Source organism: Pristiophorus japonicus, chromosome 2 (genome assembly GCF_044704955.1).
Source record: "Pristiophorus japonicus isolate sPriJap1 chromosome 2, sPriJap1.hap1, whole genome shotgun sequence".
Taxonomy (NCBI): Eukaryota; Metazoa; Chordata; class Chondrichthyes; family Pristiophoridae; genus Pristiophorus; species Pristiophorus japonicus.
In genome coordinates, this window is record NC_091978.1 from 136349143 (window position 1) to 136368486 (window position 19344).

General features: G+C 47.1%; 1 protein-coding gene across 3 annotated transcripts in view; it reads right to left on the minus strand.

Moving 5' to 3' along the window:
• The window catches only part of LOC139232411 (uncharacterized), a 197288-nt gene that overhangs the window by 127396 nt on the left and 50548 nt on the right, over positions 1 to 19344 (minus strand). The window contains exons 2-4 of one of the 3 annotated variants that reach the window (XM_070862586.1): positions 6866 to 7388; positions 6672 to 6746; positions 1788 to 1950 (exon numbers count right to left, since the gene is read on the minus strand). In XM_070862586.1, coding sequence (XP_070718687.1) covers positions 1788 to 1950; positions 6672 to 6746; positions 6866 to 6870 — 243 coding nt within the window. In that variant the 5' untranslated portion in view covers positions 6871 to 7388. Of the gene's footprint in view, positions 1 to 1787; positions 1951 to 6671; positions 7389 to 19344 lie in introns of all 3 variants that reach the window. The other 2 variants (XM_070862572.1, XM_070862577.1) reach the window with 2 other exon arrangements.

A 19344-nucleotide genomic window follows, 5' to 3' on the forward strand; every position in this document is an offset into this window, starting at 1 on the left:
TGTCGATGCCTTGCGGCAGACAATAGACTTGGTATATGGCACTGCACCCCAAGGTGCCGTACCACCTATGCCGGCAGCTGAGAGTCAGGAGGAAGCAGTTGCTTCTGACTTTGGAGATGGGTCTTTGGATACCCACTATTCTCCGGGATCACAAGAAGTGACTCTGCCATTGTCACCACCCCCCCCCAACCCCCGCAACAGCAGCAGCGCTCGAGATGCCCTGCTGTAAGACGGCTTGGAGTAAATGCAGGTAGGACTGGGGCAGGGGCAACGTTAGGGAGAAAGGGTGTGTTAAGGCTGGGGGGGATAGAGGTAGAGGGAATGGTGGCTGCAGTTAGAAATTTTGCCTGGTGGGGGGGGCGGGGGTGGATGGTGTCATCGTCCTCCTCTTCCTCCTTCTCCTCCTTTTCTGCCTCCCCTCTCTCCTGAGGTGGACCGGCGGTCCCATCTGGCAATTCCTGTCCCCTCCAGATAGATAAGTTATGCAACATGCAGCACACCACAATGAACTCAACGACCTGCTCAGGGTGGTATTATAGGCTGCCTCCCGAGTGGTCCAGGCATCTGAAGCGCTGCTTCAGCACTCCAATTTTCTTTTCGACGATATTGCATGTAGCGATATGACTCCGATTGTAGCGATGCTCGACATCTGTTTGGGGCTTACGGAGGGGGGTCAAGAGCCAGGTAGCGAGGCCGTATCCTTTGTCACCTAGCATCCAGCATTGACCTTGTGGCTGACTGTTAAAAAGGTCAGAGACAGTGCTCTCACGCAAAATATGCGCATCATAAATGCTCCCTGGAAAACTGGCATTTACTGCCATGAGTATTTGCTTGTAGTCAACAACAAGCTGCACGTTCAAGGAGTGGAATCCCTTTCGGTTATGGTAAACCTCTGACTCCTCTAAAGGTGCTCGCATAGCTATGTGCATACAGTCTATTGAACCCTGGAACTTGGGGAAGTTTGCTATTCTTGAGAACCCCAAAGCTCTCTCACTCTGTGCCTCCCTCGTCATAGGGAAGTTTATAAAGTCCATCCTGCGTGCGTAAAGGACTCCATCACCTGGCGAATGCAGTAATGTGTGGCGTGCAGCAAATATCGGCAGCTGAGGCCTGAAAGGAGCCCGATGCATAAAAGGAAAGTTCCACAGTAACCTTAACCTCAACGGGTAGTGCGTTTCTGATGGGGCTGGTAGGCTGCAGGTCTCCCTTAATGAGCTGGCATATCTCACTGATGACCTCTTTTCAGAAGCGCAGCCTTCTAATGCACGTGGTATCAGACAGGTGCAGGTATGAACGCTGCTCCCTGTTAAATGCGATGGGAGTAAGGTCTCCTTCTCCTCAACAGTCTGCCACGTCGTTGATTGGGCACATAATGCTCTTCAATGGACCTTCTCCCATCTCTATTCTGCAGCATGTGAGTAATCAGCAATACTGGCTGAGAAATTACAGGCCCCATTACTATAAATGCCCTAATCTTTCTTCAAAATTCTTGAATTGTCCTTAAACAACTACAAATTTACTCAAATTTGACCAAAATGTGCTCAGATAATTTTCAAGATTTTAAAACATGTTTAAAATCAATCAGTGAGAAATTACTTCAATGCTCCCAACAACTTTAAGCAGCCTTTTCTTCAACAACATCCGATTTACAACATGGCATCCGTGCCTCCGGGTTAAGGTCAGATGATTGCAACATTTTCTGAGGGCTAGAATTTCCTATGCCTTACCACCCGGTTTCTGGGTGGTAATGGCCACTGTGGGCGGTAATCAGGTGAGAAATTCCTTACCTGAGTTAAGCCGGCGGTTTCGAGGTGCTTCTGGGGAGCAGACTGCCTGCGTGCACCGTCCTGAGATCGTCCTGGCGTGCTATTTGGGTCAGCGATGTCCAGAAACTGAGTATAAAAAAAACGCCCACGAAGATAAGCAGAACTGGGTGGTAGGTGAGTATCTCTGCAAGAAAAGGGTTCATGATTGTTTATTTACTAATTATTTTTTAAATCTATTGTGGTGATTTAATTTAAAAGTGTCTTGGGAATGTTTTTTTGATTTTTTAAGTGATGTTTTTTGAAAAATTACTTTTATTATTTTTCTGCTTTTAGGCCCAACCCACTAAATGTTTATTGATTTTTTTTAATTTATTGCTCATTTTGTTTAGGAACCGCCCAATCGACCCTAAATTGCACTTTTTCGCCCAGAATCGGGGTGCAAGGCCCATTTTTGCTCGGCGGAATTTTTTCATTTTGGGGACATTTTTGCCGGCGGTTGACTCCCAAGTCTTAGCGGTCTTTTGGGCAGCAATCAGGCACTGGCGTGCTGATAAGAAATTCTAGCCCTGAGCGATTTTTTGGGCGGGTGGTAATTTGGGCGGTATATGGGCGAATTGCCGAAAGTAGCGCTCGGCAATAATTTGGGCCGTATTTGGGCGGTAATTTCCATTATATACAGTCTTCTGGGTGGTACAGAAGTGATGACTTCAGATTTGAGAAAAAAAATTGGGCGGGTGGTTTCGCTCATCGCCGGCTGTAATTGAATGCCAAATTTACCACTGGCGATAAATGGGCAGTAAACCAGCAGTAGTTTCCATTTAAACACACATATGGATAGTTAAGAGCTTCTAGGCAGTAAAATGGGTGATAAATGGGAAGATGGGTGCGAAATGTCTAGCCCATAGTACATCGTTAGTCAGTCTACAACATGTCAATCGGTAAGCATGAAACCACCATTAGTACCATTACAGCCATGGAAATGGTCTCCCAGGGTGTTAGCTAAGGTTACATGTAGATTTTGCTGAGCTAGAAGGACAACAATTGTTCATTGAGATTGATAGCCATTCGAAGTGGGTAGAGGTGTTTCCGATGCGGAAAATAACAATAAGTAAAATATTAGACAATTTAAGAACATAAGAACACAAGAAATAAGAACAGGAGTAGGCCATACGACCCCTCGAGCCTGCTCCGCCATTCAAAAAGATTATGTCTGATCTGATCATGGACTCTATTATGTCTAGAATAAAGAGTCAGACTAGCTATTGCAAGCTCAAAGTGTGACCGTAGTCCTTTATTACAGATCTCAGCTTGCCTCTCCAGCCTGTGAGGCCTCCTTATATACAGGTGGTCCCAAGGGATTGTGAGATCCCTTGGGAATCCAGGGGATAAGCCCTCTGGTGGTTAGACATGGTAATTACAGGTTTACATACATAACAACACTTTCCCCCCAAAGTCAATAATGTAACTATTTACAATGTGAATCAATCTGGGGCCTTCCTTTCCCTGGTTGATCGTCTCGGTGCAAATGCTGGTGTTGGTGAGTCGGTTGTTGGGTCTTCACTGGGCTGCTGTGCAGCTGGCCTTGCTGGACTGCTGGGGGTGGTGAGTTCTGCTTCGCGGTCAACCGCGTTGGCTACTTGTGTGTGTGTGTTGGAGGGTCGATAAAGGTAGAGTCTATTGTCGGTTGTTCTTGATAGTCCGTAAGTCTGAGTTTGGTTTGGTCCAAGTGTTTTCTGCAGGTGAGTCCATTTGCGAGTTTGACCACACAAACACCCTACTCCCCTCTTTGGCCAAAATAGCGGCAGCAATCCACTTGGGACCTTGTCCATAGTTCAACACAAATACTGGATCATTTACTTCAATTTCTCGTGACACATTTGTGCGATCATGATATGTATTCTGTGAAGCCGCCTGCTCTCTACCTGTTCGTGTAGATCAGGGTGGACTAATGAGAGCCTTGTCTTAAGTACCCTTTTCATAAGCAGTTCAGCGGGAGGGACCCCGGTGAGCGAGTGGGGTCTTGTGCGGTAACTAAGCAGGACTCGGGATAAGCGAGTCTGCAATGAGTCTTCAGTTACCCTTTTCAAGCTCTGCATGATTGTTTGAACTGCTCGTTCTGCCTGACTGTTGGACGCTGGCTTAAACGGGGCAGATGTGACATGTTTGACCCCATTACGGGTCATGAATTCCTTGAATTCGGCACTGGTAAAACACGGCCCATTGTCACTTACAAGGATATCAGGCAGGCCACGCATGGCAAACATGGCCCGTAGGCTTTCAATGGTGGCAGCGGACGTACTTACCGACATTATCTCACATTCAATCCACTTGGAATATGCAGCTACAACCGCTAAAAACATTTTTCAGAAGAATGGGCCTGCATAGTCGACATGAACCCTTGACCACGGTTTGGAGGGCCAAGACCATAAACTTAGTGGCGCCTCCCTGGATGCATTGCTTAACTGGGAACATGTATTACATTTGTGCACACAGGACTCTAAGTCTGCATCGATACCGGGCCACTACACGTGGAATCTGGCTATCGCTTTCATCAATGCCTGGGTGGGTGAGATCACGAATGAAAGTGTCCCTACCCTTTTTTGGCAGAACTACCTGATTACCCCATAGGAGGCAGTCTGCCTGTATAGACATTTCATCTTTGCGCCGCTGGTATGGCTTTATTTCTTCCTGCATCTCTAATGGGACACTAGACCGACTCCCTTGGAGCACACAGTTTTTTTACTATGGACAGTAAGGGGTTCTGGCTCGTCCAGGTTCTAATCTGTCGGGCAGTAACACGTGATTGCTCACTCTTGAATGCTTCCATTACCATAACTAAATCTGCAGGCTGTGCCATCTCCACCCCAGTGGTGCGCAGTGGTAGCCTACTGAGAGCATCGGCAGTTTTCTGTGCCTGGCCTGTGGCGGATGGCGTAGTTGTATGCGGACAATCTCTGAATGCGGGTTGATGTATTCGTATTTATCCCCTTATTTTCAGAAAAGAGGGATATAAGCAGCTTATGGTCGGTTTCCAATTCAAATTTGAGCCCAAACAGATATTGATGCATTTGCTTTACCTCGTAAACACACGCTAATGCTTCTTTTTCGCTCATAATGTAGGCCCTCTCGGCCTTAGACAGACTTCTGGATGCATAAGCAACCGGTTGCAATTTCCCAAATTCATTAGCTTGTTGCAATACACACCCGACCCCGTATGACGATGCATCATATGCCACTATCAAACGTTTACATGGATCGTACAACACAAGCAACTTGTTACAACATAACAGCTTCCTAGCTTTCTCAATGGCATTTTCTTGACTTTTACCCCATACCCATTCATCTCTTTTCTGCAGTAAAGAGTGCAGGGGTTCTATCAATGTGCTAAGACCCAGTAAGAAGTTACCAAAGTAGTTCAGTCATCCAAGAAATGACCGCAGCTCCATCACGTTCTGTGGTCTTGGTGCGTTTTTGATTGCCTCCATCTTCGAATCGGTGGGCCTGATGCCGTCCGCCGCGATTCTTCTCCCCAGGAACTCCATTTCAGGTGCCAGGAAAATGCACAAGATTAAGCCGATTAAGAACGTCCTCCAAGTTCTGCAGGCCTGTAACCAAGATGTCATCCTGGAAGACCACGGTGCGCGGGACCGACTTCAGCAAGCTCCTCTGGAATATCGCCGCGGCCGATCGAATCCAAAACGGGCATCTGTTGTAAACAAAAAAACCTTTGTGCGTGTTGATGCAGATGAGGCCTTTCGAAGATTCCTCCAGCTCCCTGCATCATGCAGTCCGAGATCAAGTCCAGCTTCGTGAATGTTTTCCCTCCCGACAGTGTCGCAAATAGATCGTCAGCCTTTGGTAGTGGGCATTGATCCTGCAGGGAGAAACGATTGATAGTTACTTTGTAATCACCACAGATTCTGACGGTGCCATCTCCCTTGAGGACTATAACAATCGGACTGGCCCACTCATTGAATTCAATTGGCGAAATGATGCCCTCTTGTTGCAACCTGTCCAGCTCGATCGCCACCCTCTCTCTCATCATGTACGATAGCGCTCTCGCCTTGTGATGGATGGGTCGTGTCCCCGGAATCAAATGGATTAGCACTTTTGCTCCTTGGAACTTCCCGATGCCTGGTTCGAACAGTGTGGGGAACTTGCTTAGGACTTGGGCACATGAGGTGTCGTCGACAACATCCCAGTTCCAGCATATCTTTCCCAACCAGCTCCTGCCGAACAGCGTGGGGCCATCGCCCGGTACCACGCAGAGGAGGTAGAAGAGGAGGAGGAAGAGAAAGACAAAGTCGAAAAGGAAGAGAGGAGGCAGGCAGCATATCCCCGTTCCAGATGGGCTCTCCATGACCACCTCATTAGACTCCAGTTCCAGTGAATAAAACTCCAGATCCCCATTGCTCATCACGTCCCCATCATACCATCCCTCTGTCACGAAACACCACAGCGTCCTCCTGGGCACAATGCTGCAATGAGAGCCACCACAAAATACACATTCCAAACAAAATTCATAAATTTATCAAAATCAAATCAAAAGAAAAATGTCAACGAATCACCCTTGGGGCTGGATCTTTGGCTTTGATGATTTCAGGGCAGTAATGGCGGTGGGGTGGTAACGTTTGCGCCCGGAAATAATTTGGGTTTCAATCATCAAAATTGGGCAGCTGGGCCCTACGTCTGGGGTGCAGCGCTAAGGGAGACGTTGTACACCTCTCTTGGGCGTTAACATGGGAAAATCCCGAGCTAAAGAGTCAGGCTGGGAGCACTCCAAGATACGCCTGGGGAGAAATAAAATACCTGAAAAAAAAAACACAAAAACATTCCCAAAACATAGCCCACGCCACCACAACATAAGTCACTAAAAATATTAAAAGAAAAAACAATCACTCTTACCTTAAGATTGCATCACCTCTTTGCCATCGGTATCGGTTCCCCACCCAATTTCCCAGACGTTCACTGTGGGGCGGGCTGTGGGGCATATGAATTGGGCAGGAATCAAAAACCGCATCGGTGTCGCAACCAGGGGCATTGGATAGCTGCGCTTTCCCCCTGGCCTGGCTGCAGTCGATTCATGCCCGGTGACTCACCACATGCAGATCCCTCCTCTACACTACCATCTAAAGTCCATGCAGTGCCATTTTCTGAGCTGCTGTCTACGAGTGTCAGATGCAGTGCTGACATCTCTTCATCTTCTTCTCCTCTATCAGTCTCTTGCTCAAGTTCAGCGGCAGGCTGGTGAAGTTGCAATTGTTGCCTTTCTGAAAGCAGAAAATGTTAATTCATGGGCATCACAACCCACACAAATTTCAAGAATTGGATTGATGTTGAAATGTATGTTTTACAGTATACTGTAGAACAGCATTGCTTTCAAACTGGCTAATCGGTTGTCTTCTAGACATAAATGGTGATCTAAAGCTGAAGTCCAGGTTAATGTGCCCAATTCCTGAATGGAGCCTAATTTAGACTATACAGGTTTAAGTTCAGCTGCCACTTGAAAGAGCAAAAAGTTGAAGATAGTGCTCCCTCTGTATTGATGTGCAACCGATTCCCTTAGCAAGCCAAGCATTTCTCTGCAGCCATTGGATAAACATCTGTCATCTGTAGCTGGAACTGCAGTAAAAAAAAATAGCAGACATTACTGATTTTCTTTATTTTATTTCATGTATTCTAGTGTAGAATGTGGTATGGAATCACTAATGCTTATCTACATTATTGCTAGGATCAATCTATCTAACCTTACAGAATAGTATTTGCTGGGGTAAGAAGCATAGGAAGAAGTATGACTATTTTAATTTGAGTACTTTGGTCATAAATTGAGATTTTAATCTCAAATTCAATTTTGCACCATCTGATGGTGCATCAGAACTAAAAATCCAAATTATTTTGAATTTTAATTGCAATTCATCTCTAATTCTTAACATTAGCAAATTTGCTGAGTTGAATATACAAAGCAGTGAGCAGATTTTTTAATATATTAATTGAGTTTATATAGTTCTTTAAAACTGCAAACTCTTGTGCAATATAAATTATAACTGGCAATTTGATAAAATAAATCAAGGCAGTTCACTCCAGAAATTATTTATCAACTGAAGGCTCTTGTAGCTCTCTCTAGCATTCCAATTATTGATAAGAATGTTAGGATTAATGATATAATTGAACTCTCATGATTCTTGTGTAAAGCTATGCTACCCACAAGAACAACTTAAATAAGAATGATGTCACGGGATCAGGGTGCATACAACAACTGATCCAAATGTGAAAGCAGTTACTCATAATTTGTAGCAGGAGCAAAATACGTGAGTTAAAGGCAAGTGGTCCAGGTAAAATGTAAAACAGAAAGAGCTGGAGAGACACAGCAGATCCATCAGCGTCTAAAAAGGGAAAAGATAGGTTAACATTTCAGGTCGAGCTCCTTCATCACAACTCATGAAATCTTTTCTGGATAAGACTTCTGTCACTAAAGGGATTAGAAACAACAAAGGCATTTCCTGTCCAAGGACACCTAAATCTCGCTGAACACCAACATTTAATAGTTTCAGAACATAAGAAATAGGAGCAGGAGTAGGCCACCTGACCCCTCGAGCCTGCTTCACCATTTAATAAGATCATGGCTGATCTGATCATGGACTCTGCTCCACTTCTCTGCCCACTCCCCATAACCCTTTATTCCCTTATCACTCAAAAATCTGTCAATCTCCACCTTAAATATATTCACTGACCCAGACTCCACAGCTCTCTGGGGCAGAGAATTCCATAGATGTACAACCCTCTGAGAGAAAAAATTCTTCCTCATCTCAGGATTAAATGGGTGGACCCTTATTCTGAGATTATGTCCCCTAGTTTTAGTTTCCCCAATGAGTGGAAATATCATAGAAACATAGAAAATAAATGCAGGAGTAGGCCATTCGGCCCTTCGAGCCTACACCACCATTCAATATGATCATGGCTTCTCATGCAACTTCAGTACCCCATTCCTGCTTTCTCTCTGTTGTGTCCTTAGAAGCTCTAGTAATGATTCCATGAGGCAATGTGTTGTACTTGAACTGTAGTGACCTTAGTCCTTTATTCATTAACTCCAGAGTGAGGATCACACCTGGTGGCCTGCCTTTTATACTAGGCCAGGCACACCTGTACAGGTAACCTATGAATCTCCCACTGCTGTGCCCTCTGGTGGCACACCTTGTGATAGTACCAACAGCAGCCATGTAAAATACATGACATCACTCTCCCCTTAGTGCAAATCGCCTCTGCATTGACTGCTCTGGGCTTAGCTCTATGTGGGCTCTGTCTGGTTGACCCTTGGCAGGTCATTTCAATCTTGCGTGAGTGGTTGGTGCAGCAGAGTGCTGGTGGTTGCCGTTTGTGTGTGTGTCCCTGATCACCTATTCTCCCCCCACCTCCCTCTGTCTCCCCCCACCCCCCACCCACATCGATTATGGCGGAGGCTCCTAGCATTCATGTACATTCAAGTTCAGGAAAACAGGTTTGCATTACATTTGTGGTTCCGTTGTGAGCAAGTACGTTAGACTGGTGAGATGCCTTATCGATGCAGTGACCAGTGCGTGAGGACAAACTAGTTCCAGAGCTGCTGGGTTGTGTCCCTGCAGTCTGGTGGCGGCTCAGTGCCCGGTGCTGGCAGTGGGAACCCGGTTGGCTCGAGTTGCCTGTTCTTGGGGCTGTTGCCGTGGTCCCGAGCGTCGGGCCGGTTCACAGATGCCTGTGACCTCCCTGTCCTTTCTTTGCACCCTGGGTCGCTGCTGCTTCCTGAGGAGCTGTCGCCTAGTAGTGCACAGGGAACTGTTGACTCGCTGGCCTGGGCGTTGTTTGGTTTGGGATCCTGGCTGGTCCCGGTCCCCTTTGGGGGAACCGTGACGGGTGATCCTTCATTTACGGGTATGGCCTTGCTGGCAATGGGGTCTGAGGACTGCGCCTTAGCACAGTCTGCTCCTTCAGGCTCATGGTGGTTGGTGCCATCGGGTGCCTGAGAGGTTGAGCAGATCAGTGGCATGGTATCGATAGTTCGTGTGTGTCGGCTGCTTGTGGTCACATTCTATGGTGCAAGACTCTGGTCCCCGGGATGCAGGCTACAGCATTGGGTAGCTCGCTGGACCTGTGTGCTCCCGATGGGTGTCTGCCCGCTGCATTGGCTGCGTGCAGTTGAAACCCTGCATCGCCCAACTTTTCATTACTTATGATGGACACATTGTGGGTCCAATCGCAATCGTGCGACTTTTCCTCGCTGGTTGCATGTACACAATTCAGATCATCAGTTGCACATTTTACATGATCAATTACATCTTTTGTCTCTGACTTACAATTATTATTACATTGCTGAAATGTGTGGAACTGTCCCTTTAATTGTGCTGGGTTGCAAGCCTCCTTTAAGAGAGCCTTGCTTTCTTTACCCCAATCCGCTTCTCCATTTGGTTCCACGTGTTGCTTCATCAGCGCTGCACCTCGTGGTCTGGCCACGGCCATCTTTGTCTTCAGCGCCTCACCTCGTGGTTTGGGCGCCATCTTTTCACCATCCACGATGTCAACTGCGGTGATCCTCTTCTCCCTGGATTCTGCCTCCAAAGCTGGGAAGTCGCTTCTGGATCTGATTTTCTTCCTCCGGAGTTGTACCACTGGAGCCTGGAAGGTGCATTCGGGTCGTCTCAGCTGGATCATCTCCACACAGTCGGGCTGAGCAGTGTGTGTGTCGGGTGCTATGCTGGTCTGCTCTCCGGTGCCAGGTTCACCCTCAGGTGAGGGCTTGCTTTGCCTCTGAACGCAGAGGGCATCGATCGCTGGAGAGGTGAAGTCTTCCCACTTCCAATGGATCTTCTCCATCCACCTTCTGCTGAGCAGCGGTGGTCCATCACCTGCAACAATCCACAGAGGTAACTTGTGCACTGAGCCATCATGGAGTACCTTTACATTCACGCTACCAACGACTGGGATGATTTCATGGTGTAGGTGCGCAGCTTTGCCTGAACCAGAACCAACTTGGGTGGTTCAGCTTGATTGTCCCATAGCCTCTCAAAGGCTTCTTGATTCATCACTGACTGGCTCGCCCTTGTATCCACTACCATGAAGACTGGAACGGCCTCTATCTCGACTTCCATCTTCAGCGGGGAACACTCGGTGGTGCAGGTAAACATGCTATGTAGCTCCCCGAGGGACTGTGCTGCCTCTCTGCCTATCGATTCATAATCCACACTGGATTCTTGGCCATCGGCAGACTTTTCATCGACAGTGAGTCATATTTCTCTTATACATTCGCTGGAGGTGGCCCCTTGTGCTGCAGCCTTTGCATACATAGTCTTTAAAGCGGCACTGGTAAGCCCTGTGATTCCCTCCGCAACGCCAGCATGGTGCTACTCGATTAGCCCTCCTCGGCGGACTCTGAGTTAAGGGACTCGGGGGCCTGTTCTCTCTTCCCTGAGAGGGTTCGCGCTCTACAGTCCAACCCCTAAACGCGCTACTCTGTGTACAGTACATGCCAGGTTTGAGTCTTGAGGGTGAGTCATCTGCCTAGAGCTACAGGACGAGATCATGAATGACTGGCTCACAGAGATGGCCTTCTTCAGTGTGACTGGTATCCGCCAACAGTAGCTTATGAAGAAGGTGCTCATTTTTGTCAATTCCAATGACAAAAATGTCCCGCAGCGCTTCGTTGAGGTGGGTGCTGAACTCGCATGGTGCCGCTAGCCTCCTGAGGTCTGCGGCATATTTCACGACCTCCTGGCCTTCGGGCCGTCAGTGGGTATAGAACCAGTGTCTGGCTGTGAGGATGCTCCCCTTGGGCTTGAGTCGCTCATGGATCAGGGTTACAAGCGCCATGTACGTCTTGGTTGTTGTCTTCGCTGGTGCCAGCAAGTCCCTGATGAGGCCATAGATGGTGGGCCCACAACTGGTTAGCAAAATAGCTCGCCGCTTTTCAGCCAGTGTGGCAGGGTCGTCTCCTGCCAGATCGTTTGGTGTGAAGAAATATTCTAGCCTCTCCACACAGGTGTCTCAATCATCACCATCGGCAAACTGCTGCAACGTACCAAGGGTAGCCATTTTCGCGTGAACGTTCATAATCTTGTCGCCAATTGCTGTGTCCTTAGATGCTCTAGTAATGACTCCACGAGGCAATGTGTTGTACTTGAACTGTAGTGACCTTAGTCCTTTGTTCGTTAACTCCAGAGTGAGGGTCACACATGGTGGCCTGCCTTTTATACAAGGCCAGGCACATCTGTACAGGTAACCTACGAGTCTCCCACTGCTGTGCCCTCTGGTGGCACACCTTGTGATAGTACCAACAGTAGCCATGTAGGATACATGGCACTCTCCATACCCCTTGATCCTTTTAGCCGTAAGGGCCACATCTAACTCCCTTTTGAAAATATCTAACGAACTGACCTCAACAACTTTCTGTGGTAGAGAATTCAACAGGTTCACAATTCTCTCAGTGAAGAAGTTTTTCCTCATCTCGGTCCTCAATGGCTTACCCCTTATCTTTAGGTTGTGACCCCTGGTTCTGGACTTCGCCAACATCGGGAATATTCTTCCTGCATCTAACCTGTCCAATCCCGTCAGAATTTTATATGTTTCTATGAGATCCCGTCTCATTCTTCTAAATTCCAATGAATATAAGTCTAGTCAATCCAGTCTTTCTTTACATGTCAGTCCTGCTATCCCGGGAATCAGTCTAGTGAACTTTCGCTGCACTCCCTCAATAGCAAGAATATCCTTCCTCAGATCAGACCAAAACTGTACACAACATTCATGGTGTGGCCTCACCAAGGCCCTGTACAACTGCAGTAAGACCTCCCTGCTCCTATACTCAATTCCTCTCGCTATGAAGGCCAACATGCCATTTGCCTTCTTCACCGCCTGCTCTACCTGCATGCCAACTTTCAATGACTGATGTACCATGACACCTAGGTCTCATTGCACCTCCCCTTTTCCTAATCTGTCACCATTCAGATAATATTCTGCCTTCGTGTTTTTGCCACCAAAGTGGATAACCTTACATTTATCTATATTATACTGCATCTGCCATGCATTTGCCCACTCACCTAACCTGTCCAAGTCATCCTGTAGCCTTTTAGCATCCTCCCCTCAGTTCACACTGCCACCTAACTTAGTGTCATCTGCAAACTTGGCGATATTACATTCAATGCCTTTGTGTAAATCATTAATGTATATTGTAAATAGCTGGGGTCCCAGCATTGAACCTTGAGGTACCCCACTAGTCACTGCCTGCCATTCTGAAAAGGACCCATTTATTCCCACTCTTTGCTTTCTGTCAGCCAACCAGTTCTCTATCCACGTCAATACATTACCCCCAATAGTTTGTGCTTTAATTTTGCACACTAATCTCTCTGCATCCATCTTGTCGAGCCACATTATCTTAGATGTTTCGATAAGATCACCTTTCATTCTTCTGAACTCCAATGAGTATAGGCCCAACCTACTTAACCTATCTTCATAAGTCAACCCCCACATCTCCGGAATCAACCTAGTGGACCTTTTCTGAACAGCCTCCAATGCAAGTATATCCTTCCTTAAATACGGAGACCAAAACTGTACGTAGTACTCTAGGTGTGGCCTCACCAATACCTGTACAGTTGTAGCAGGACTTCTCTGCTTTTATACTCTATCCCCCTTGCAATAAAGGCCAACATTCCATTATGTTCCTGATTACTTGCTGTACCTGCATACTAACTTTTTGTGTTTCATGCACAACGATCCCCAGGTCTCTCCGTACCGCAGCACTTTGCAATTATTTTCCATTTAAATTGTGATTTGCTTTTCTATTTTTTCTGCCAAATTGGATAACCTTACATTTTGCCACATTATACTCCATCTGCCAAAGTTTTGCCCACTCACTTAATCTGTCTATATCCCTTTGCAGATTTTGTGTGTCCTCACAATTTTCTTTCCCACCCATCTTTGTATCATCAGCAAACTTGGTTACATTACACTCGGTCCCTTCATCCAAGTCATTAATATAGATTGTAAATAGTTGAGGACCCAGCACTGATCCCTGCAGCACCCCACTAGTCACTGTTTGCCAACCGGAAAATTACCCATTTATCTTATTTTAAAAATATTCTGTTTTTCTATTCTTCCTTGCAAAGTAAATTCACATTTCCCCACATTATACTCCACCTGCTACCTTATTGCCCTCTCAGTTAATCTGTCTATATTCCTTTGCAGGCTCTTTGTGTCCTCCTTTCTTGAATAGATGTTAGCTATGTCACCTGCTGCAGAATGGAAGGCTCCAGTGGAAAATAAATTGAGGGCCATGGTGAACTTGAGGGCCACTGTTAGCGCTGTTGTTGCCCTGTTCTGAGGTGCAGGTCTGGTTCTAAGAAGTGGCACAGAGTTCTGTGACCACATCCTTGGTAAAGTGGAACCTCCTAATACACTGCTCTTGGCTGAAGTGCAGGTAGGAGAGCTATTCTCGAGAGACCCAGTGTGGGTAAGGGCTCCTGCTGAGAGCCCTCCGACCCCTCCTCCTCCTCCCTCTGCTTCCCCTCTCTGTCCTTGTCATATTTGAGCATAAGGAGGATTGCAAATAGAGCCCCATTACTGGGAGCAGGTGGTGTGAGCAGAACCCTTTAATTGAGAATCAAGGCATTCTCCACTTGCAGCAACACTCCCTGTGACCTCAGCAACTTTAAGTAACTCTAGAAATCTCCAAACAGTTGTACAAATGTAGACAGCCAGTAGAACTGAAAAAGCAAGTCAGACGCAAGTTGTTGATGATCCCTTTAAATAGCACTGCTGAGGGCTCCTTCCTGCTGTTGAACACTTGATCAGCTGGTCATGATAAGGAGAGGGCATTATATGGAGCGGCAACATCCAAAATGGCAGATTGTGCATCAAATCAGCATTGCACACTCATTGATTTCACAATGTGCCTCATCTAAATATATGGAGCAAGTGCTGGCAACGGCAACGCTACCGACCTCTCCAAATTGACGGCTGTTGCGGGACCCTCCACAAGCGAGTTGGCCGCCATATTTTGATCAAGAGTGACCTTAACGGCCGCACTAAATCCTCAAATTTTCCAGCAATGGGATACGGGAACTCTCTTCCACAAAAGGCCGTCGCTGTTGGTTTGATTGAAATTTTCAAGAATGAGATCGATAAATCTTTGTTAAGTTAGGGTTTAAAGGGATATGGAGAAAAGGCGTATAAATAGAGTTGAGGTACGTATCAGTCATGATATAATTGAATGACGGAACAGCTGGCGCTAAACCCCTGGATTTCGTGGTCCTTTTCTTCGATTCAAGTATAAAATGACCTGGCCATTCTTATGAGGTGCTCCTCTGCTCCTATTCGTATTGTATCACATGAGAAAGGCTATACTGCAGCAACTCCGTCTTTGCTACTTCACTACATTGGACATCCTTAAAGCCTCCATCCCCACTGACACCTGGGAGTCCCTGGCCCAAGACCGCCTTAAGTGGAGGAAGTGCATCCGAGAGGGCGCTGAGCACCTCGAATCTCAACTCCGAGAGCATGCAGAAATCAAGTGCAGGCAGCAGAAAGAGCATGCGGCAAACCAGTCCCACCCACCCCTTCTCTCAACGACTATCTGTCCCACCTGTGACAGAATCTGTGGCTCTCGTATTGGACTGTTCAGCCACCTAAGAACTGACTTCAGGAGTGGAAGCAAGTCTTCCTCGATTCCGAGGGACTGCGTATGATGATGATAATGACATTGGAAGTGGTCCAAAACTGACCTGTAAACTCCTTTTATCAAGTAGACAAAATCCCTGTTGATTCCTTTCATCTTTGCATGATTATGTATAAAGCCGACTTTGATTTCTGTTCAGCATCTAAATTTAAAATTTCTTTGGATTGGAAGCCTGGTAAAAGCTGCTCCCTGGTTGCTGGATTTAGATCAATCAGGGAGCAGTCTTTACTCGACCTCCAGCCTCAATCCTCCAGATTGCACAGTGTTATCCCTCCTTATCCTCTGCAACCTCTTTGCAGCATTCAATACAGTCAACCACGCCATTCCCTTCAAATCCATATGACTAATCTCACATGACTCCACTTCTGCCTGTCTAAATGCAGCAAGGGCTTCTCTTCCTCCTACAACACCATCACTTCAGGAGTCGCCCAAGGATTGATCCTTAGCCCCCCTCCTATTTCTCATCCATTTCCTGACCTTCGGTGACATGGCCTGCAAGCACCAGGTTAGCATCCTTATTTAGGAAACCCAGTTTTACCTCTCCAGCATTTCTGCACTATCTGACCGCCTGCTTGCTATTAAGTCATGGATAAGTCTACATTTTCTCCAACTGAACGACAGGAAGACTAAATCGATCATTTTCAACCCCACTGAAAAGTCTGACTCCTTGTCAATGAGTCTATTCCCCTTGCTGGCTACCTGTTTAAGCTGAACCAACAACAATCTGCATTTACATAGCACCTTTTGTTATATATGTAAACTTGTATTTACTTTGTACAGCCACCAGAGGGCTCATCCTCTGGAATTCCAAGGGATCCCATAATCCCTTGGGAGCACAAGTATTTAAGGAGGCCTCACAGGTTGGAGAAGCACTCTGGAGACCTGCAATAAAAGACTACGGTCACACTTTATTTTGAGCTCACAGTGTTCAGTCTGACTCTTTCTCCATACATAATAACTGGCGACGAGATACAGATAGCGAACCCAAAGATGCAGAGAACAGTGGGTACCCTGGAGAAATTCTCAGAGGGAGATGATTGGGAAACTTTTCTGGAGCGACTCGATCAATACTTCGTGACCAACAAGCTAGATGGGGAAGCGAACACTGCCAAATGAAGGGCGATTCTCCTCACCGTCTGTGGGGCACCAACATATGGCCTCATGAAGAATCTGTTCACTCCAGCGAAACCCACGGAGAAATCACACGATGATTTGTGCACACTGGTCCAAGAGCATTTGAACCTGAAGGAAAGCATTCTGATGGCGAGGTACCGGTTCTACACTTACAAAAGGTCTGAAGGCCAGGAAATGGTGAGTTATGTCACCGAGCTAAGACGCCTTGCAGGACATTGTGAATTTGAAGGTCATTTGGAGCACATGCTCAAAGACGTTTTCGTACTCGGCATTGGCCACAAAACCATACTTTGCAAACTTTTGACTGGAGAGACCCCAACCTTGAGTAAGGCCATAGCGATAGCCCAGGCATTCATTGCCACCAGTGACAATATGAAGCAAATCTCTCAGCACACAAGTGCTGCTACAAGTACTGTGAACAAAGTGATGTGGTTTTCGAATCGCAACGTACAGGGCAGGTCACACATGCCTGCAGCTGCATGTCCGCAGATGTCTCAGAGTCCACCATCAAGGGTGATGAATGAAGGCAATTAACACCTTGTTAGCGCTGCGGGGGTGATCAACGTTTCCATTCATGCCAATTCAAAGGGTACGTTTGCAAGGGCTGTGGAACAATAGGGCACCTCCAACGTATGTGCAGGCAAGCTGCAAATCCTGTTGAACCTGCAAACCACCATGCTGCAGAGGAGGACAGATCCCCGGAGGATCATGACGAACCAGAGCCTCAGAACGAGGAGGCAGAGGTACATGGGGTGCACACATTCACCAAGAATTGTCCCCCGATAATGCTGAATGTTGAACTAAATGGAATCCCGGTGTCAATGGAGCTGGACACGGGTGCAAGCCAGTCCATCATGGGCAAAAAGACGTTCAAAAGATTGTGGTGCAACAAGGCCTCAAGGTCAGTCTTAGCTCCAATTTGTACGAAACTGAGAACTTCAATGAGTGGGCCAGCCTGATCGTTCCTGTCCACAAGGGAGACAGAATCTGTGGTGATTACAAAGTCACTGTCAATCGTTTCTCCATGCAGGACCAATACCCATTACGAAAGGCTGGCGGCCTCTTTGCAATGCTGGCGGGAGGAAAGACGTTTATGAAGCTGGATTTGACTTCAGCCTACATGATGCAGGAACTGGAGGAATCATCGAAGGGACTCAACTGCATCAACACGCACAAAGGTCTTTACATTTATAACAGGTGCCCGTTTGGAATTTGATCAGCGGCGGCGATATTCCAGGGAAACATGGAAAGCTTACTGAAGTCGGTCCCGCGCACCGTTGTTTTCCAGGACGATATCTTGGTCACAGGTCGGGACACAGTCGAGCATCTGCAGAACCCGGAGGAGCTTCTTAGTCGACTCAACCGCGTGGGGCTCACGTTAAAACGCTCGAAGTGCATTTTCCTGGAACCTGAAGTGGAGTTCTTGGGGAGGAGGATCACGGCAGACGGCATCAGGCCCACCGATTCGAAGACGGAGGCAATTGAGAACGCATCGAGGCCACAGAACGTGAAGGAGCTGCGGTCGTTTCTTGGACTCCTGAACTACTTTGGTAACTTCTTACCAGGTCTCAGCACACTGGTAGAACCACTGCATGGCTTACTATGAAAAGGGGATGAGTGGCTTTGGGGGAAAAGCCAAGAAAATGTCTTTGTAAAAGTGAGAAAATTGTTATGCTCAAACAAATTGCTTGTGTTGTATGATCCATGTAAGCGTTTGGTACTAGCATGTGATGCATTGTCATATGGTGTCGGCTGTGTATTACAACAAGCTAATGATTTTGGGAAACTGCAACCGGTTGCTTATGCATTCAGGAGTCTGTCTAAGCCTGACAGAGCCTACAGCATGATTGAGAAAGAAGCGTTAGCGTGTGTCTATGGGGTAAAGAAAATGCATCAATACCTGTTTGGGCAAAAATTCGAATTGGAAACTGTCCATAAGCCACTTATATCCCTGTTTTCCAAGAGTAAAGGAATAAATACCAATGCATCGGCCCGCATCCAGAGATGTTGTCTACATACAACTACGCCATCCGCCACAGGCCAGGCACAGAAAACTGCACCGATGCTCTCGGTAGGCTGCGATTGCCCACCACGGGGGTGGAAATGGCGCAGCCTGCAGGTTTAGCCATGGTTATGGAAGCATTTGAGAGTGAGAAATTATCTGTCACTGCCCGGCAGATCAAAACCCAGACGAGCCAGGACCCCTTATTGTCCTTAGTCAAAAACTGTGTGCTTCACAGGAGCTGGTCCAGTGTCCCAGTGGAAATGCAGGAAGAGATAAAGCCATTTCAGCGGCTCAAAGGTGAAATGTCTATACAGGCAGACTGCCTTCTGTGGAGCAATCGATTAGTGGTCCCCAAGAAGGGCAGAGACACCTTCATCAATGACCTCCACAGTACCCACCCAGTCATCGTAATGATGAAAGCGATAGCCAGCTCCCACAAATGGTGGCCCAATGTCGATGCCAGACCAGTCCTGCGTTCACAGATGTAATACGTGTTCGCAGTTAAGCAATGTAACCAGGGAGGCGCCGCTAAATTTATGGTCTTGGCCCTCCAAACCATGGTCTAGAGTACACGTCGACTATGCAGGCTTATTCTTGGGTAAAATGTTCCTTGTGGTTGTAGATGCGTACTCCAAGTGGATTGAATGTGAGATGATGTCGGCTAGCACGTTGGCTGCCACTACTGGAAGCCTGCAGGCCATGTTTTTCACACACGGTCTACCCGATGTCCTGGTGAGCAACAACGG